Genomic DNA, 23,676 nt, shown 5'->3' on the forward strand with positions numbered 1-23,676 from the left:
AGAAAACAAGAAGATCAGGAGAGTACGTGGAAGACAAGGAAAACAAGAAGATCAGGAGAGTACGTGGAACTCAAGGAAAACAAGAAGATAAGGAGAGTACGTGGAAGACAAGGAAAACAAGAAGATCAGGAGAGTACGTGGAATACAAGGAAAACAAGAAGATCAGGAGAGTAGGCCAACGTGGAAGACAAGGAAAACAAGAAGATCAGGAGAGTACGTGGAAGACAAGGAAAACAAGAAGATCAGGAGAGTGCGTGGAAGACAAAGAAAACAAGAAGATCAGGAGAGTACGTGGAAGACAAGGAAAACAAGAAGATCAGGAGAGTACGTGGAAGACAAGGAAAACAAGAAGATCAGGAGAGTGCGTGGAAGGCAAGGAAAACAAGAAGATCAGGAGAGTACGTGGAAGACAAGGAAAACAAGAAGATCAGGAGAGTACGTGGAAGACAAGGAAAACAAGAAGATCAGGAGAGTACGTGGAAGACAAGGAAAACAAGAAGATCAGGAGAGTACGTGGAAGACAAGGAAAACAAGAAGATCAGGAGAGTACGTGGAAGACAAGGAAAACAAGAAGATCAGGAGAGTACGTGGAAGACAAGGAAAACAAGAAGATCAGGAGAGTACGTGGAAGACAAGGAAAACAAGAAGATCAGGAGAGTACGTGGAAGACAAGGAAAACAAGAAGATCAGGAGAGTATGTGGAAGACAAGGAAAACAAGAAGATCAGGAGAGTACGTGGAAGACAAGGAAAATAAGGGGAACGATATAAAATAAGAAGGAAAACAGAAGAAAAACAAACAAATTACAAGAATAAGTGGAATACAAGGACAACAAATGAAAGAGTAGGAAAACAAGGTATATACATTGGAAGACAAAGGGAATATAATTAGAAAGAGGGAAATGTATGGAGAGAACAAGGGCAAGACAGGGAGAACAAGAGTATGACAAGGGAAATAGGGTAGCATAAGGAGAACAAGTTTAAGATAAGCAGTACAAAGGGAATAAAATGAGACGCAAGGCGAAGGCAGGGAGAACAAGGGGAAGACAAAGAAAGGAAGAGAATTTCAAGGAGAACAGCTGGAATAAAATACATGTAGCTCTACGTAAAGCTGTGTACTTGTTTATTTTTTCGAAACTCAAAGTTAGTATGACAAACTGATGCTTTATCTTCTATTTTATAAAAGCAGGAATGAAAAGTACCTATTTGTCTGAGTTAGGGGAAGAATGAAGGACTGTGATTTAGTTGTGTATAATTGTACAAACGTATTGGAATGTAAAGAAATTACAAGAGCAGTATTCTTACTCCATTCAATATTTTATTTTGTGCGAGATCGTGCGTATTTGCTTCGTTTCCGCACAAAACCCATCCGCGGAAAGTCAAAAATTCCACATTCAGTATTCCCAACCTAACACACATAACAATTTCCCTCTTCTTACCGCTTAAGTGACCTGTTCATTTTACTGCTTTAGGCTTTTAACAAATTATTTTTGGAGACGTTCAATATAGTAATTAATAATTATAAATTAGAAACTCACCACTGCAATTTCACCTAAATTTCAGTGTTAATTATTGTTTTTAAATATTTTCAAAATTTAAGTAAACTCTACAACTCCACTAAACTTACTGGATTCGTGATGGAAGTAACATTAAGGAACCCGTGAAAAAATCAACAAGATTCCAGACTCATCATAAATTGGGGGGAAAAAAGACAGACGTATATCACGGCCTGCTGGAGTATAGTAAACACAGAAAACATTTTAAAGCAACAATGTTGAAGATAGATATTTTTGTTTTGCAAATTTGCCGTCATTGAACAGAAACCAAGATGGAGATTTCATTGCAACTAATTAGAAATTCCTCTTTCAGGTATGTAATAAACGATCTTCGCACAAAATAATGTACGATACACGAGCGGTATGTTTGTTTTCATGTTCTCGGAAATTAAAAAAGCTCAACTACGTTTCGCTTCTTCAATCTTTTCCTCGAACATGAAAACTACAACATACCGCTCTTGTAACGCATATTACTATTATTTAACACTTGGATGTCACATCATGAGTGTGGCAAGATCCTGAAACTGATTACGCATTCTCGACATTTGGTGATTGTGGCGCCTCACTTAAAGAGGGCTGCCGCAAGGCACTGACTTTCATTGTGTCCGATTCTGGCAAATTCCTTGAAGAGCGAATCAAGTACTGTTACCATATTCTGGGAGCCGTCGTTGACACCCTCCAAGATCGTCTTACCAGACTCCACGTCCTGCTGCACTTCGGTGCTGATATCGCTGACAGTCGGTGTCAAAGAATTGACCAGAGCAGTCTCGCATGCAGCCTTGCCGATCAGGTCGAACATGCTGCCCTGTGCCAGGCATGCCTGCGTGCCACTCGTCAAGTTGGCGGCCACTCCTTCGATCTTATTCTTGGTGGCCTTCACCTTTTCGACCCAGAGCAAGGCCTTGAATCCCTCAACAGCTCCAAACGTTTTGAGCTGGCTTACTGTGAACAAAATAATTCTGACAGATGCAATGCATTCCTTGTTTATTTTTTTATTCTGTCAAAGTTAACGTACTATAGTCTGAAGGAGGTTATATAGTAGTATTATTTTCACGAAGCAATAAATAAATAAATAAATAAATAAATAAATAAATAAATATATATATAAATAAATAAATAAATAAGTAAATAAATGAATGAATGAATGAATAAAGAAATAAATAAAGAAAGAAATAAAGAAATAAATAAAGAAAGAAATAAAGAAATAATGAGAGAAAGAAAGAAATAAAGAAAGAAATAAAGAAAGAAATAAAGAAAGAAAGAAATAAAGAAGGAAATAAAGAGAGAAAGAAAGAAATAAAGAAAGAAATGAAGAAATAAAGAAAGAAATAAAGAAAGAAAGAAAGAGAGAAAGAAATAAAGAGAGAAAGAAAGAGAGAAAGAAAGAAAGAGAGAGAGATAAAGAGAGAGAGAAAGAAAGACAGAGAGAGAGAGAAAGAAAGAAAGAAAGAAAGAAATAAAGAAAGAAATACATAAATACATAAATAATACTAACTTATCTATCAATTTAGCTAACTATACTCCATGCACAGTTCAAAGTGTGTCATGGCTCGCTGTATGCCGTCATGTGGCTAGCCGATGAGCCTAGAAAATTGAATCTTCCTACACTTCCGCAGAGGCGTATTACTTATATGCCAGAGAAGTTGCCTAGCAAGTACGGCGTTCATTCTGAAGAGTACTTACCGATACGTACGGTAACGTCGGTAGTGGCAGGAATGTGAACTGTTTGGAAACACTTACTGAGGTGAGTTTTTTTCTTACTGTCGGGATATGGGGAGAGGGTTAAGACGATTACTTACGTATTTGTTGAATTAACTTGGACTGTCAACATGGACACGGAGCATTTGATTTGTGTTATGGAATGTTGCCGTACGCAACCGATGATAACAAATATCCTGCGTACGACTTCCCGCGCAAAACACAGTTCGAAAGAGGTTATGGTAGCACACAGACTTTACTACAGACCGCCATCTGTTGCTACGACGTTCAAGTTATACCATACACGTTCTCAAGTTCAGATTGAACGCCTTGATTAATAGGCAAGTTCTCTGACATAAAAGCTGAAACTCGCTTCAAATCGCTGACTCAACAACAGTGACGTCATGGCACACTTTGAAATGAACACCCAGTATATTGTATTCCTTATGTGTTCTCTTCTTGACCTCCTAGCTGATCTCTTCCAGAAGTCCATTTCATGGCTCTTAGGCTAATTATTTTCCTTCTTGTACCCTATTTACTGTCCAAATTTCTGCTTCATAGAAAATTATACTACGTCCATCCAATTTTCATGAGATCTTCGTTTCCTATTCCTTCCTTCTGTTCCCCATCGCACGATTTTTTCTTCCGATAACCACGGTCTTCGTTCTTATTTGCATTTATTCTCATCCCATACTACACACAGCTGTTATTTAGCTCCAGTAGCATATCCTTTAGTGTCATATACACTTCTTCTAACAACGCCATATCATAAGGAAATCTTATGCACTTTATTCTTCTTCTTCCTACTATCACACCACCCATTTTCTGAAAGCAGTTCTTCTTCCAAGTATATGTTGAACAGACTAGGTGATAAATAGCATCCTTGTCTTATTCCTTTCCCTATTTCACTTTCCTCTCACACGTTTTCTCCTACACAAAATTTAACTCCTTTTATATAAATCGCGCTCAATTTTTTTTAATTGATAACTCAGTGCCTAAGAAAACATACAAAAAATTCTGAATAAAAATATATTTTGAAAAATGAGAAAAGAATACAAACTTTGATATGATCTGTTCAGAATAGACATTTACAGATTCAAAAGTTGGTAAGTTTTAAACTCTTTTATTTTTCACTTACAAGGGAAGGGTTTCGGCTCGAACAGGAATTTTTGGTTAAATATTTGTACAGACGTTTACCTCACAATGGTGATGAAGACCGTAAAAGCATTAATTTGTGTAACTCTCCGTTTGGTTGGTATTGGTCAATACACTTCTTTAAAAATGTACATGAGGATTCTCTATAAAATGCATGAAACAGCATGGAGCAGAGCAATAAGCACAACACGCAGAAGCAACACCTGAACAATCTGCTGAACCACACTCCAGTGCTGAACAATCAAATGCCACCTGAATTACATTTTTGAAGTCCGAGACTTGTTCAGGATTCACGTAACCATCTGACTGCCAGGAATACTGAAGCATAGGGTGGTATACTGCAGCAGACAACTGGTTATGAATAACAGAGTGCATTTTCATTATAAACACTCGAGTTCCTAAGTTAAGTTCTGGATTTTCAGCAAGAGTTCTTATGTAATCTGTTATCCTCCGAGCATATATTTTGTATTGTCTAAGGAAATAGATATTCAGAGCCTAGATATATTTAGTTTTTTAGGTGGAGTGATCATACATTCCATGTCCTAGCCTTGGAATGATTCATTTATTAAGGTTGCGTCTTTGTGCGCATTCATTGACTCACACAACAGTATATACTTTTGATTAGCTGCAATATTTTCAGCCAGAACGTTGGAGAAAAATGTTCTTAAATGGGCTCTAGACATTTTACCACTCGCACTAGCTTCTAGGCTAGGCTAGGCTTACGGGTAAGGTGTCCCATCCCCTTAACTTGTGCAGTGCTCTCCCCACCCCTCAACCTGTACAGTGCTCTAACAGACAAACCACACATTACACAAACGAATGCTTTTGGGAGCTTTACAGAGATGTAAAGATGGGCCTATATACAAATTTTGGATACGAAATTCCTGTTCGAGCCGAAACCCTTCCCTTGTCAGAGCTAGAGAAAATATTGAGAAATAATGGAAATTACTTTTGTGCTAGATCGTGCGTATTTGCTTCTTTTCCACACAGAACCAATACGCGGTAAATGTGAAATACCACATTCAGTATTCCCACCGTAACACACATAACAATTTCCCTCTTCTTACCACTTAAGCCCGACATTCATTTTACTGCTCTAGGCTTTTAACATATTATTTTTAGAGACGTTTAACATAGTAATAATTATAAATTGGGAACTTACCACTGCAATTTCACCTAAATTGCAATGTTAATTATTGTTTTTAAATATTTGCAAAAATTAAGTAAACTCTACAACTCCACTAAAGTTATGCAAATAACATTAAGGAAGCCGTGAAAAAATCAACAAGATTTTTAGACTGGGGGGGGAGGGGAAGACAGACGTATATCACGGCCTGCTGGAGTATAGTAAACACAGAAAACATTTTAAAGCAACAATGTTGAAGATAGATATTTTTGTTTTCCAAATTTGCCGTTATTGAACAGAAACCAAGATGGAGATTTCATTGCAACTAATTAGAAATTCCTCTTTCAGGTATGTAATAAACGATCTTCGCACAAAATAATGTACGATACACGAGCGGTATGTTTTCTTTAAATTCTCGGAAATTAAAAAAGCTCAACTAAGTTTCGCTTTTTCAATCTTTTCCTCGAACATGAAAACTTCAACATACCGCTCTTGTAAAGCATATTACTATTGTGCGAGATCGTGCGTATTTGCTTGTTTTCCGCACAGAACCAATACGCGGTAAGTGTAAAATACCACATTCAGTATTCCCAACGTAACACACATAACAATTTCCCTCTTCTTACCGCTTAAGCGCGACATTCATTTTACTGCTTTAGGCTTTTACCATATTATTTTTAGAGACGTTTAACATAGTAATAATTATAAATTGGAAACTTACCACTGCAATTTCACCTAAATTGCAATGTTAATTATTGTTTTTAAATATTTGCAAAAATTAAGTAAAGTCTACTACTCCACGAAACTTATTGCATTCTTGATACAAGTAACATTAAGGAAGCCGTGAAAAAATCAACAAGATTCCAGATGCCGATGTCATTACTGCAATATGTTATATAAATAATATTGTTAAAATATTAAAATGAAAAATAAATCATTACATAACCTTACCGTTTGTTTTAAGTTCGCGTTTATAGACTGGGGGGAAAAAAAGACAGACGTATATCACGGCCTGCTGGAGTATAGTAAACACAGAAAACATTTTATAGCAACAATGTTGAAGAAAGATATTTTGGTTTTCCGAAGTTGCCGTCATTAAACAGAAACCAACATGGAGATTTCATTGCAACTAATTAGAAATTCGTCTTTCAGGTATGTAATAAACGATCTTCGCACAAAATAATGTACGATACACGAGCGGTATGTTTGTTTTCATGTTCTCGGAAATTAAAAGAGCTCAACTACGTTTCGCTTGTTCAATCTTTTCCTCGAACATGAAAGCGTCAACATACCGCTCTTGTAACGCATATTACTATTAAAAGTGGTTACTGTTCAAAACCTTGACTGGTTTCCGAGTTACGGGGAGTTAAACAATTGAGTGTTTTCGCTTGGCGGAGTAGTCACAATTCAATATTTTTTTCTGTTGGGATCTCACTAAAAATTCTTTCCTGAGCCACATTTACTACAAATAAATATCCCATGCAAAATCTATAAGCAAAATCATTAATAATCTTAGTACTAATTTAGGTACCTGAAAATGTGTTTCCATTAGCCTCGTAAGTCAGGAGTGTGTCATTGCTGTGTACTGTACTTACATGCATTGTCGATAAGACTGAAGACGTTATCCTCGACGTTGTCTAAACATGCGTGGGCCGCTGCGCCTTGGTCCTTCGCGTTGGCGAAATCTGCCTGCGCTTGATCCAGGTATTGCTGTTTCATGCCATCTAGTTTAGTGATACCGTTGTCAATTGCTGTTTTCAGTCCGTTCTGTACTTGTCCCGTGATGTCATTAACCTGGTTCAGGAAGCCACTAACAGTGCTGTTTATCAGTGAGATTATTATACTTGCAGATGTCAGCTGCGAAAGAAAAACAGAAAGAAAACAATACTTAATATTTACATTCATATTCTTTATTTGCCTGAAGGTACAAGAAAACAAGAGGCCTCGTCAATGTGATAATATAAAAAACAATGTGTCAATATTTAAGATATTAAAAGAGTAAAAAATAATAAAATTAACTAAAATACTACATCATTTAAAAAAATTAATTCATATTATAAAAGGGATTATTTTGTATTCATCTCTTAATCTGAAATTTAAATTGTGTTTCATTAAGTGCCTTTATATTTGTTGGTATCTTGTTATATACTTTTATTGCAGTAATTACATAGCTTGATTGTGTTTTTTGCAACCTGACATGTGGTACATTTAATTGATCATTATTTCTGGTTTCATAGCGATGCAGATTTACTATACCTGTTATTATAATATTCTTGTTTACATACATTAAAAGTTAAAAAATATATAGATTGTAGACTGTCATAATCTTTTCATTTTTGAAAAGAGATCTACATGATAATCTGGGTGGTGACATTGTTATACGTGGTACAGTCATTAAGTTCTGACACTGACGCCTGAAGGGTAGGCACCCACAAGAACCTGGATGTCTCAGAAGATGCCGCGTGATACGGCGTACACTTAAACAGATCGACATCCTCCCTCAATATAGTCGCCGTTGGCCGCTATGCACGTCTGCCAATGTTGGTGTAGCTGCTGGAAGCACTGCTGGAAGATGTTGGCAGGGAGATGCCGTACGGCTTCTCTTGTGGCAGTCATGACCTTTTCGGCCGCATAAAAATTACGCCCTCGTAGGATTGATTTCATGAGGGGAAAGAGAAAAAAATCGCATGGTGCGAGATCAGGTGAGTACGGAGAGTGTGGCAAAACAGCGACCTGTTGCCTTGCAAGTTCCTCTTGGACAAGGATGGAGCGATGTGCAGGGGCGTTGTCGTGTAGCAACAGCCAATTCTTCCTATGCCAAAGCTCAGGACGCTTACGACGAATTGAATTGCTTAAACGGCTAAGAATCTCTTTGTAGAGGATCTTGTCTACAGTTGCACCTTGTGGGATGAATTCTATGTGAACAATTCCATTTGAATAAAAAAACTGTTAAAGCATCACTTTGCCTTTTGACCTGTCTTGTTGCGGATTTTTCTGTCGTGGAAATAATGGCGTTTTCCAGGTGGCGGATTGTCGCTTCAGTTGCGGATCGTAAAGGAAACACCATGTTTCGTCTCCAGTTATGATCGGTTATAGCAGTTTCGCCTAATTTCTGACAGAACGTGACGTTTGCCCGTTGCTCAAACTGCAACATACTCGAGTTCCGACGCGCGCATTCAAATCACCGTCACAACAAAGACCGTAGTTCTGCTTACAGTGCATGCACTCAACTGTCTCTTGTTGGGTCGAGAGACTAACTGACAAGGTATCATACCATGGCGTCACCTATGCGCTATAGTGCACCACAACGCCACTATGCGCTCAGTATTAGAACTTAATGACTGTACGACGTAATACGAACTGCCTTTTTCTGCAGTAACAGAATGTTTGGAAAGTCAGAACTATTTCCATATAAGAGTAATCCATATCTAACAACACTTTCAAATAGTGCATAGTAAACTTATTTTAAATAATGTTTGGGAATCTTGTACATGATACTTCTCAAGAGATAAATTACTCTAGAAATTCTTTTACATACATAACTGACATGGCTGTTCCACCTTAGTTTAGGATCCAAATACATACCCAGCATCTTTACAGGTTCATTTATCACATTATTTTCGGTTTGTTTCAAACTTAGAGTTAACATATGGCTTTCAGATTAAACTGTAAGTAGCCCATTGAATGCCAACGAAATCTTTGACGTATATTATTTTGTTTTATTGAGGAATTACTTGTAAATAAGTTTATTACGCACAATATATTTAACTTTATTTCAATCGGTAATTATGTATGGAATTACAGGATGGGGTATCTCATTTAAGTCCAATTTTAATCCACTTTATTTATTACAGAAGAAAATAATTAAAATATATCTTCATAAACCTATTGATTTTCCATCTCAAAATTTGTTTTTAGACTTTAATGTACTTAACGTAAGACAAATTTATTATATTGTATTAATAAAATTCATACATAAAAATCGAAATAATTTTGAACTGTATTCTCTTAGTTATAAAACAAAAGGTATGAATTCTTTAAGATTGTTTGAACCAAAATGCAACACTGTTACAGTATTTAATCATAGTAGTAATTTAGGCCCAAGAATATATAACAAATTTATATTTAAATATCCTAATCTTGTCAATTCTAATAGTTCTAGTATTAAATTTAAAAAGTTATGCATGGATTTTATAAAAATTGAAAAATTATAAATTTAAATTTATATACTATAATTGCATACTAGACATAACACAAATTGTATTGTATAATTATTAATTTCAATTCAGGAATCCGCTCCTGAGCACGAGTTCTATTCTTTCAGGGACGAGCTAAAGATTTTCTGTATATATTATATTTTATGTTACAATTATTAGCAAAATAATAAATAAATAAACAAACAAACAAACAAATAAATAAATTTATATAACGAAAACTTCAGTAAGAGTGTAACGAGAGACGACGAAGGATTATGGAAACAGCTGGAAGTGTCTGTCGTCAGGAGCGTAGAAAAGACAAACGGAGGAAATTAAAAAAATTCAAGAGAAGACAGGATAAGAACGAGCGAAGAAATGAAGCGATTACCAGATATTAGTGATTGTGAAGACAGAACAGATAGGACTTTTGAGAGGTTATTAAATGGCGAAATGGAGGACAGAATAGTGAGGAGGATGGAATTGGCGGGGAAGAAGAGTGCTAAAAATGAGTGCAAGAAAATCAGGAGTGGCAAAAGTGATAGAATAGAAATAGAGAAGAAAGTGTTAAGTGAAGAAGATAGTGTAAGAGTGTAGTGAGATAGACATACAAACAATGAATAAAAGACAATTAAAAATGGAAGAACATCTGAACAAATGTGAAGTGGAAGAGAGAGAAATTGTAATTGTAAAAAAGACCTTTGGGGAGGCCGAGACGTAGATGGGAAGATAATATTAAAATGGATTTGAGGGAGGTGGGATATGATGATAGAGACTGGATTAATCTTGCTCAGGATAGGGACCAATGGCGGGCTTATGTGAGGGCGGCAATGAACCTCCGGGTTCCTTAAAAGCAAGTATAAGTAAGTAAGTGAGTAAGTAAGTGAATTAGATATTTCATGTTTTTCAATGTTTGGGTTGAGAATAGTATCAGGGGTACTATAACTGTAGGAGAAAGAGAAAAGCAAGTGGTAATGGTAGAGAAGAAACGACCGATCCCTACATTAAATTTGACCGAAAATCATTTTCCAATAAAATGTCATGATAATATAACTCAAATGTTTCTCCATGAATTTTATTTCATCTGCAGAAACCTGGTATGTATTTATAATATCTACTTTCACAAGAAAAATATTTTGATGCACTCATGCTGTAGGATCCATTTGTTCGTAAGGAATTATCTACCACAATTTCACACGAGGAAAATAATTTCCATCGTTAATTTAATTTCGTTTTTGAAGTCATACTTCTTGTTATGAGGTGGCTATATCGAGACATGCTGTCTCATAATGACTGTCATGACAAGAAACATTCGTTAAGCTCAATTAGATTACCTGTAAGTTATCAGCACTTGTAATCGTACTCTATGTAGGGACGAAATAGAGGATTTATTATAATGTAAGCAAACAAATTACATCTGTTATGTAATGTACAGGGACATCGTTTTATTTTTACTAACATTTTTAATATTAACCTGGCTATACCTTTTGATTAATGATTGAGACACGGAAACACAGTTTTCTACCTCCTTCCACGACTGGAGTTCGATGGTACTGGCGTAAAATACAAACAAATCACTTTACTAGGTATAAGAGGGAAGAAAAATAGTTCATCCATTTACGTAAAGTAGGAAATATCGCGATTTTGAGTTTGATAATTTTCATTAGGTTTTTGTTTAATCAAAATACAGGACATTGTTAACAATGAGTGTTTTTACTCACGAACTGAGTTATCCATGCGAACTTATTCATTATGCAGCGTATGTTACACTATCTACAGCACATTAGCGTACAATATAGAGAATGAAGTTAAATTGAAAAATAACCATAATATGGATATTTAAACACATTTTTGAAAATGGTGGCCCGTTCATTTCGATACAGGCTTCAGATCTTTTGTGCATATTATCGCACTATAGACTATTGCATCTAATTCCAATTACCAGTTTCGTCCTTTATACTTAGTAACTCATGTTGAAATAATTCTGTACCTACTCTATAAAAGAGTACCTTACGTACTGTAAATTCAATCTTCACTTCTGCCCGACTCGCACAGATAAAATTACTCAGACATGCTATCTACTGTCCGTCCAATTGGTTATGTCGCAGGATCGTAGAAAGGGGGGCAATCACGTGATAGTTAATTACTCAACGAGGCCCTTTTATTCAAGTTATTTTAAACTGTTGCATAATATTACTTAGACGTCCAATTAATTCGTAACAGAAATTAATGTTTTCAGAAAAGAGCTAAGAAAGCCCAGCTAGTAGTCTTTACAGTGGAGCGAGCAGAAGCAGGTGGGGGAAATCGGGATGCGACGTAGGCAAACGGACGACAGTACCTGTGCGAAAATATGATTCAATATTGGAAGTTTTCGTCACTGGAAAACATATTTCTGAAACGTACTATACTCACTAACTCAGTACTGCGGCCTTGGTTCTGTGTGGACACTTGGAACTTCGTTAATAGGCGGGGGGTGGGAGTGAAGTACATTCAAAAACTCAGATACAATAAAAGTTGAAGTAAAAATAAAATGATGTCCCTGTATAATCTGTTAGAATATACTGCCGGAAGTTGACCTGTTTAATCATCGCTAAAAGGTCTGTTACTTCCCCTTATCACTTTTCAGTTGGCGTCGTACTAAGTGAAGCCTGTTTCCTACCCGTAATGTTGAATAGTATTTCTGTTCTGTCAGAGAATAGAGAAGGAAGAAAAGTAACTAATTAATGTTAAATTAAGGCTATGGATCGGCGAAAATAACGAAAAAAACATTAAAAATAGAAATTTTGTTTTTAACTCTAAAAAATAAAATGTTTCAGTTTTCCAAATCTGTGCTTACTTTGGCCCTATGACAATTTAAAGCTCCTCAAGACGTGCATGGAGCTGCATCCCTTTAAACTGACACTCAACTGTTATTCTGACAGACTTCGTTCTTCATTCTAACTAATTTTACTTTACATTCAATTCATATTTCGCGCTTTTATGTAGGAGAAAATTGTGTGTAATAGACGTGTATATGAAGGAAAGATATCGATAGTATATATCATATACATGCTGTACTTCGATTCTCGTTTTCTCGATTTTCAAATTTTCAACAAACATTCAAAATGCTCTAATGAATGCAGTTTTTCGCCAATCTCAGCGAAATTTTACACAGAAGCCCACAAAAGCATGTGAAGTAAACTGACACATATGCTTTCTTCTACTATTGAAAGTATTCAAATCACCATGTATTGAATTTGTGATAAGTTTAAAAAAAAAATTGAAAAATTAACAACTGAAAGGTAATAGTAATATGCGTTACAAGAGCGGCATGTTGAAGTTTTCATGTTCGAGGAAAAGTTTGAAAAAGCGAAACGTAGTTGAGCTTTTTTAATTTCCGAGAATTGAAAGAAAACATACCGCTCGTGTGTCGTACATTATTTTGTGCGAAGATCGTTTATTACATACCTGAAAGACGAATTTCTAATTTGTTGCAATGAAATCTCCATCTTGGTTTCTGTTCAATGACGGCAAATTTGCAAAACAAAAATATCTATCTTCAACATTGTTGCTTTAAAATGTTTTCTGTGTTTACTATACTCCAGCAAGCCGTGATATACGTCTGTGGAGTTGTAGAGTTTACTTAATTTTTGCAAATATTTAAAAACAATGATTAACAGTGCAATTTAGGTGAAATTGCAGTGGTAAGTTTCCAATTTATAATTATTACTACATATATTGAACGTCTCTAAAAATAATATGTTAAAAGCCTAAAGCAGTAAAATCAATATGTCACTTAAGCGGTAAGAAGAAGGAAATGGTTATGTGTGTTAGGTTGGGAATACTGAATGTCGAACTTTAGACTTTCCGCGGATTGGTTTTGTGCGGAAACCAAGCAAATACGCACGATCTCGCACAATTTTTTTTCTCAAAGAGTAATTGGAAAAATGTGAAAAGAATGTGTCATATTTTACATACATCTATCAGGGATAAATTAATAATACATTTAAGCAAAAATTACGCAAACTTTGGAAATTGGGACAATTATAACTCAGTATTAAAAAAATTGATTGTAAGTAAACTAATTGAAGGGTTCAGAGCCATAGTGGGCCAAGCGTCATTTATTAAAATCTGAGAAAGCAAGGGTTAAAGTTAAATGAATACCATGGTTTAATGAAGACTGACATATCATTTAGTTTGAATGTGTATACTTTATATTACTTGCTATATGTTTTCATTGAATTATGGTAATAACTTCATTTTAACCCTTGTTTTCTACGGTTTTAGTAAATGGCGCTTGGCCCACTATGGTTCTGAACCCTTCAATTGGAATATCTAAATGTAAAATTGTGTGTTGTATGTCAACATAGTGCGAAATATGTGGTAAACGTTTCAGATTAATTGGTGTAATAATGTAGAGGTTAGAAATTTCACAGATCCATAGACTTAATAACCCGAATTCTTACCTGCGTGCCGCTCAGGACGACAGCTATGTAAAGAACAACTTTGGCGTTCATGTTGAAGGCGTTCTCGGTCCTGGGGTCGAGTGTGCCATCCCTCTGGTGAGACGAATGTTTATACCAGAAGTGGCAAGTGCAATTCTGACGCAAAACATCCACACGCTCTGCCTAAAATTTGTTCAGCAGTTTCGCACACATGGTCCAACCTTCGATTTGAGCACTAGCTCCGCTGTGCCGAAAAAAATAATAATTAACGTTTTGCTATTTGCTGCTCTTGATAAAGGAGTATTTGGGATATTTGTTAGATGAAAGGAGGCCAATAAAAAAATTAAAAACGAACAAAGTAGAGAAAAAAATTTAAAGACATTTTTCATTCTAACGTCCTTCAGACGGTCGATACGGATGTTTGGTTACGTAATCTCTAAAGTAATGGGTTGTTCACAATGCTCCTGATTGGACCTTGTAATGAAGGTACGGCAGAGTTTCAATTTTTCTGCGTGAACTGAAACAGAAGTAAATCGTATAACAGAAATTGCCGGACCAAGAACCAAGCACAAATAATTAATTCTCTTTCATATGATGTGTATTTATTCTTTACTTATTACTAGTACAAGGTAAGAAATTATTTTCATACTATATACAAGATAATACAAGCCACAGTTTAGTTGACAAACTTTGGAAAAAAAGCTTTGTTAATAATAAAAATGTTACATGAAAATGTAGATATTCATTAATTGGTAGTTTTCTGCGCAATGGCAAGTCTGTTTGCTATGAGAAGATGGTGCTATTACTTCTGTCTTTTGATGTACAATATCTGGTGTATTCTTTTAAATATGTACATGCGTAAATATGATTCGATATTAATAGATTTTGATACTTGTTTTTCATGTACGCAAGATTAGAAGAAATATTTTGGCACAAACAATATGTACAGAAGGAAAGTGATAGTCTCAAAGGGTGCTATTCATAGACATTTCGCTATCCCGCGCTACGAGCGTGCTAAACTAGCCCCGGCTATCGACTGGTTACTTGTAGGCCCTACAGGATTCATATCATATCATATCATATCATATCATATCATATCATATCATATCATATCATATCATATCATATCATATATCATATCATATCACATCACACATGACATATCACACATCTCACATCATCACACATCTCACATCATCACACATCACACATCACACATCTCACATCATCACACATCACACATCATCACACATCACACATCTCACATCATCACACATCGCACATGACACATCACACATCTCACATCATCACACATCACACATCTCACAACATCACACATGACACATCACACATCTTACATCATCACACATCACACATCTCACATCATCACACACGACACATCACACATCTCACATAATCACACATCACACATCTCACATCATCACACATCGCACATGACACATCACACATCTCACATCATCACACATCACACATCTCACATCATCACACATGACACATCACACATCTCACATCATCACACATCACACATCTCACATCATCACACACGACACATCACACACGACACATCACACATCTCACATCATCACACATCACACATCTCACATCATGACACATCACACATCACACATCTCACATCATCACACATCGCACATGACACATCACACATCTCACATCATCACACATCACACATCTCACATCATCACACATGACACATCACACATCTCACATCATCACAAATGACACATGACACATCTCACATCATCACACATCACACATCTCACATCATCACACATGACACATCACACATCTCACATCATCACACATCGCACATGACACATCTCACATCATCACACATCACACATCATCACACATCACACATCATCACACATCACACATCACACATCACACATGACACATCTCACATCATCACACATCACACATCACACATGATACATCACACATCTCACATCATCACACATCACATATCACATACCACACATTACACATCTCACATCATCACACATCACACATCTCACATCATCACATATTACACATCTCACATCATCATACATCACACATCACACATCACACATCTCACATCATCACACATCAGACATCACACATGACACATCTCACATCATCACACATCACACATCATCACACATCACACATCTCACATCATCACACATCAGACATCATACATCACACATCTCACATCATCACACATCAGACATCACACATGACACATCTCACATCATCACACATCTCACATCATCACACATCACACATCTCACATCATCACACATTACACATCTCACATCATCACACATCAGACATCACACATCACACATCTCACATCATCACACATCAGACATCACACATGACACATCTCACATCATCACACATCACACATCATCACACATCACACATCTCACATCATCACACATCAGACATCACACATCACACATCTCACATCATCACACATCAGACATCACACATGACACATCTCACATCATCACACATCTCACATCATCACACATCACACATCTCACATCATCACACATTACACATCTCACATCATCATACATCACACATCACACATCACACATCTCACATCATCACACATCAGACATCACACATGACACATCTCACATCATCACACATGACACATCATCACACATGACACATCACACATCTCACATCATCACACATCACACCATATAATATCACATCACATCATATCACATCATATCACATCACATCACAACACATCATATAACATCATATCATATCGCTAACACTGGTTTATGAATACGAAAAACGTTAGTTCGCTGATCATCCACCGGAAGCCCGCGCTAAGAATGTTTATGAATACGGCCCATAAATATATGTTTAGTCTTAGCGTTCGTTTAATATCCAGACGGTGTCAAAGAGGGCGCTTGCTTTTGATGAGATGAGACAAGCAGCATGGACGTTTGGGATGACTCCACCGAAATGCTTACCATTTGGGACGATTTCCGTAGGACGCTTGAGGAGATGAATTTTGGAAGTACGGGATAACCCACATACCTGCGCACCATTTCCATAGCACGTTTGGGACGGTTACAAACCAGAAGTCTCCCTCCCATTTTATGCAGGCATGGGACTGCCAGGTACTTGTAATGCATATCCTGGTGTGATTAAAAATGTTGTTTCTTAAATTGAAAGTGATGTCAAGAGAACTTTCGCCACCTTATTATATTTTCCAGATTTAAGATAAATTTGGACCATAAGGAAAGGAAGCAGATTTAAAATATTCCATACTCTCCAGTCGTATAATCTTCAAATTGTTTATTAACTTCGCCTCTCCTCTCCTCTCCTCTCCTCTCCTCTCCTCTCCTCTCCTCTCCTCTCCTCTCCTCTCCTCTCCTCTCCTCTCCTCTCCTCTCCTCTCCTCTCCTCTCCTCTCCTCTCCTCTCCTCTCCTCTCCTCTCCTCTCCTCTCCTCTCCTCTCCTCTCCTCTCCTCTCCTCTCCTCTCCTCTCCTCTCCTCTCCTCTCCTCTCCTCTCCTCTCCTCTCCTCTCCTCTCCTCTCCTCTCAGCAACGGTTCTTAAAACTACTAAAGAAATGTCCTCTGTTGTAATGGGTCTATGATTATACTCTCTACACACCTACTTATAATTTTCGAAAATTTTGAGTCATTATACACTATTACACTGTATTTTCTGTTCGTACATCGAGTCTTCACGTTAAAATGTTTTATTAATTCACATCGCTTAGTTACTTTGAAATTGTCAAAACATTACAAATATTTCCCCTTTTTGTAGTCAATACGTGTTCTATAGCACGAAACTCTATTTCACGGTCAGGCTATCACCTTACAAACTGACTACTACTAGCGTTATTTATGTGAGAAATTTACCAGATCTAAACGACCTTTGTTATTAAGGTACACCAACACACGATCAACTCAAACGACTCCTGTTATTCAGACAAACAAACACACGATCCTATAACAGACAGTCTCAAACGACTCCTGTTATTCAGACAAACCAACACACGATCCTATAACAGACAGTCTCAAACGACTCCTGTTATTCAGACAAACCAACACACGATCCTATAACAGACAGTCTCAAACGACTCCTGTTATTCAGACAAACCAACACCCGATCCTATAACAGACAGTCTCAAACGACTCCTGTTATTCAGACAAACCAACACACGATCCTATAACAGACAGTCTCAAACGACTCCTGTTATTCAGACAAACCAACACACGATCCTATAACAGACAGTCTCAAACGACTCCTGTTATTCAGACAAACCAACACACGATCCTATAACAGACAGTCTCAAACGACTCCTGTTATTCAGACAAACCAACACACGATCCTATAACAGACAGTCTCAAACGACTCCTGTTATTCAGACAAACCAACACACGATCCTATAACAGACAGTCTCAAACGACTCCTGTTATTCAGACAAACCAACACACGATCCTATAACAGACAGTCTCAAACGACTCCTGTTATTCAGACAAACCAACACACGATCGTATAACAGATAGTCTCAAACGACTCCTATTATTCAGACAAACCAACACACGATCCTATAACAGATAGTCTCAAACGACTCCTGTTATTCAGACAAACCAACACACGATCCTATAACAGATAGTCTCAAACGACTCCTGTTATTCAGACAAACCAACACTCGATCCTATAACAGACAGTCTCAAACTACCTCTGTTATTTAGATAAAGCAAACACACGATCCTTTAACTGACAATCTCAAACGACCTCTGTTATTCAGATAAGCCAACACACGATCCTTTAACTGACAGTCTCAAACTACCTCTGTTATTCAGATAAACCAAACACACGATCCTTTAACTGACAATCTCAAACGACCTCTGTTATTCAGATAAGCCAACACACGATCCTTTAACTGACAGTCTCAAACTACCTCTGTTATTCAGATAAACCAAACACACGATCCTTTAACTGACAGTCTCAAACGACCTCTGTTATTCAGATTAACCAACACACGATCCTTTAACTGTCAGTCTCAAATTACCTCTGTAACTTAGATAAACCAACACACAATCCTTTAACTGACAGTCTCAAATGATCTCTGTTATTCACGTAAATAAACACACAACCATTCCAGACTTCATACGCTCAAAATAAGTATTTTTGTTTTTTTGTTTATTGATAAGATCTTTCCAGATGCGACTGTAATCCCAAGGATCTGTAACATATCGTTGACAGCTGCGGTTTGTTTACGGCGTCGTAAAATAACCAACTGAAATAAAAAAATAAATAAAAATTAGAATATCACCCTTTTGAGGGAGTAATATAGTCCTTTTCGAAGTCCTTTCTTTTGACCATATGAAATACAACACTTTCCTTATGTTATGAAGAGATAAATGTAAGATTGTGTGTGCGATGTATTTCCATGAATGTGCTGAATTGTGTTTTGGGGAATAATATATAGTTCTTTTTCAAGTTTTTTTTGGCTATAACTCCCCCCCCCCTTTTTTGTCCTTTTTTTTATGAAAAATTTTTCCTTTAAAATTCGGTCTCTAGCAGTAACAATGGAGTTACGCTTCTCTGGCTCTTAATAATTACTGCAACTATTCCAACAAAAATATACAATTCAAATTCAAATTTCAAATTTATTCACAATTTAACATTTGAAATGAGCGTATGATTGTGCTCGTACTCTAATATATTTTCTAAAAAATAACAAAAATAATCTGGTCTTAGTTTATAGATATTATAAAACGAGGTATTGTATGTAACATAACCTCGAAGTACAAAGCTAAATTACATTGAATTATTGAATAATTCTTTCCTTTCAGTGTTCTTTCTGTCTGTAACATTCCTTTTCATCCATGCCTGCTTGTTAGAATCTTCCCATTGAATATAAACCTTAATACCACAAAGGTGATTTATAGAACTATAGAGCCATTCAACTTTAAACTCTCTAATATTATAGTAATACAGGTCTGTGTGTATACATATAACCACAGTCTACTATATACAGTCACGAAGCTTGAGTTGTGAGGGTGCTAGAAACAATAGACTGTGACGGTACTACTTTGCATTGCCTGTAATGAGGCGATATTAGCGATCCTAGTGGTGAGCAACTACCTAATATTTGCATATTTACTACGTATTGAGCTTCGCGACTGTACGTACTAGACTGTGATATAACTTTGCAAATCAAACAGAAGAACAAATTCCACATACAACTTATTAGCATTAGCTGTTATGCTCATCCCATTGGTTGCTGCCATCTAGTGATGATATTAGGAGGTAGATACCATTGCAAATAACCTTGCAACACTAAAAACACAATTCCTGAATTTTCCTGACATAGAACCTTGTAATATTGAGTCAGCGATATGTCTACCAATGTTGCGTTAGCAATTGTAATTGACGTTCTCATATCTACTCCAAGTGGAGTAAAAACCAATATTGTGCTGTCTGGAGTTGCTTGTTGACGACAAAAAGATTAGTCGTTTTAATTTCAGTTATAATTAAAAGTAATCTTATAGCTTAAAATGTATTCTCTGTGGATGGTGGTGGAAGAAATCGATGTATTGATATCGGTATAAAAGTAATAGTAACCAGGAATAATCTTTAGAACAAAAATATGACAACACCGCTTAATATTATAAGTATTGATGCTTGCAAAAAATATATATCCAACACAATAACTTCCATCTGAGTAACAATTGGACTCTCCGACTATACCAGTTGTGGCTGTATATAGTGGAAATAATATAAGCCTGTGGATTGAAGAGGGCAGTGCAATGCTTTAAAATGACTATTACACTCTTACTACGTCATACTACTTTTGACCAATAAAACGGTACGAAAAGACGTATTTCAACCAATCATGGCTGCTTATCGCACAATTTTATCGCGTCCCTAGCATTTGTTTAATTTTATCGCGTCCCTAGCATTTGTTTCTTTGTTTGCCAACATTTGAAACTGCGCTGGTCTGGATGTCAAAAAAACAGAAAATTAAAAACCACTCCAGTCGATGCACAGCAGTTTCAAATATGACTCGCATTGGCATTCAAGAACAAGAATTAATAAAAATCACTGGTCATACCTATGCATCTTCTGAAATCCGATTTACAAATAAATGAAGAGCACCATTCGGAAATCCTGAATAAGTTGAATACACCATGGAGGCCTAAATCAACGAGTTCCACTTCTATTATGCACACGTCCAATATAACATCAATTGAACCACCAACCACATTCAAATTTGAAAATTGTACATTCAATAATTATTCCTTTTAAAATTATTCATTCGGAAATTCTGAATAAGTTGAATACACCATGTAGGCCTAAATCAACGAGTTCCACTTCTATTACGCACATGTCCAATATAACATCAATTGAACCACCAACCACATTCAAATTTGAAAATTGTACATTCAATAATTTTTCCTTTTAAAATTATTCATGTTTATTTTTTTATGTCATCGTCGTTAATTAAAACTTTTCTAACACTTGTGTATATTAGTTAGGTTATGTTACAGCTTCTGCTCTGAGAGGATAAAAAGAACTTTTGCTATATGATATTATGGATAGTCACGTATCAGAGATGGTTTAATATTAAGATTTATTGAATACTAATCATTACAGTGTCTGTATAAAGACACTACTGCCATCTAGCATGCATCTAGCGTAATATATGTAATGTTGAGATGGTACAATAATACATTTGAAGACAGTTGCATTTTCGTAAGTCAATTAATATTGTATTGCATTGGAGTACTTCGTTACTTCTAATCATTATATACTTTCTTCTAATCGTGTAATAGTCAATTAAATCCCACTCGAGTTTTGATTTTCTCTAGATAAATCTGCTCGTGTTCCACTCGCAGAATTATCGATAAAATCAAAACGTCTAGTGAGATTACTGTTGACTATCATACTTCTACTACGTCATACTACTTTTGACCAATAAAACGGTACGAAAGGACGTCTTTCAACCAATCATGGCTGCTTATCGCACAATTTTATCGCGTCCCTAGCATTTGTTTAATTTTATCGCGTCCCTAGCATTTGTTTATTTTTATCACTACCCTAGCATTTGTTTCTTTGTTTGCCAACATTTCAAACTGCGCTGGTCGGGATGTCAAAAAAATAGAAAATTACAAACCACTCCAGTCGATGCACAGCACTTTCAAATATGACTCGCATTGGCATTCAAGAACAAGAATTAATAAAGATCACTGGTCATAGCTATGCATCTTCCCTGAAACCCTATTTACAAATAAATGAAGAGCACCATTCGGAAATCCTGAATAAGTTGAGGGATACACCATGTACAGCAACGAGTTCTACTTTTACGCACATGTCCAATACAACATCAACTGAACCACCAACGAGTAAAATATTCAAATTTGAAAATTGTACTTAAAATAATTGTTCCTTTTAAAATTATTCATGTTTATTTTTTATTTCATCATCCTTAATTAAAACTTTTCTTATTTCATCATTCCTAATTATAACTTTTCAAACACATGTTTATTATATTTAGGTTATATCATAGCTTTTGCTATATGATATTATGGATAGTCACGTATCAGAGATTGTTTAATACTAAGATTTATTGAAAATCATCTATCAAGTGATATTGATTACTGGGATCCGAATGATTGAAGTGGAATGCAAATGTTTTAATAAAAATGAAACTGAATCAACAAAGCTTTCTTGACTAGTAACCTTCCACAGAGTTCAATGAAGATTTCATAGTTGGCACAACTGATAACAAGAAAACAGCTAATCACAACACACTATTGCCATCTAGCGGAATACAATGGTACAATAATACATTTGAAGACAGTTCAATATTTTCGTAAGTGAATTAATATTTTATTGTATTGGAGTACTTCGTTACTTCTAATCTTTATATACTTTCTTCTAATCGTGTAATAGTCAATTAAATCCCACTCGAGTTTTGATTTTCTCTAGATAAATCAAACTCTCTAGTGAGATTACTGTTGATAAATCTGTTAATTGTTTTGTAAGTAGGCCTAAGTGTATGGTTAATTAGAAAATTACGTAGAAAGCCTACGTAGTTGGTAACAGCGCTTCGCCGGATACACGCACGAAATCAGGTTTGACCAGCTGCATACCGTCAGACTTCTTAATGGCAGAAAATAATAATATTTGTTAATCTATATACTTATTTTGCAATAAAACTGTTCATTTTATTTAACCCTAGAATGTTATCAACAGTAATCTCACTAGAGGTTTTGATTTATCTAGAGAAAATCAAAACTCGAGTGGGATTTAATTGACTATTACACGATTAGAAGAAAGTATATAAAGATTAGAAGTAACGAAGTACTCCAATACAATAAAATATTAATTGACTTACGAAAATACAACTGTCTTCAAATGTATTATTGTATCATCTCAACATTACGCTAGATGGCAGTAGTGTTTTATGATTATGTTTTCTTGTTATCAGTTGTGGCAACTATGGA

At 36.0% G+C, this 23,676-nt stretch overlaps 1 protein-coding gene across 1 annotated transcript; it reads right to left on the minus strand.

Annotated features, from left to right (window-relative positions):
* Positions 1-1,100: 1,100 nt before the first annotated feature.
* Positions 1,101-17,251, minus strand: LOC138713028 (uncharacterized). The gene is made up of 4 exons (XM_069844710.1): positions 17,174-17,251; positions 14,172-14,333; positions 7,129-7,390; positions 1,101-2,496 (listed from the first exon to the last, which is right to left on the minus strand). The coding sequence occupies exons 1-4, from the start codon at positions 17,249-17,251 to the stop codon at positions 2,117-2,119; spliced, it is 882 nt and encodes a 293-aa protein (XP_069700811.1). The 3' UTR covers positions 1,101-2,116.
* Between the last annotated feature and the right edge of the window lie 6,425 nt (positions 17,252-23,676).

The sequence above is a fragment of the Periplaneta americana genome, chromosome 14, assembly GCF_040183065.1.
Source record: "Periplaneta americana isolate PAMFEO1 chromosome 14, P.americana_PAMFEO1_priV1, whole genome shotgun sequence".
NCBI lineage: Eukaryota > Metazoa > Arthropoda > Insecta > Blattodea > Blattidae > Periplaneta > Periplaneta americana.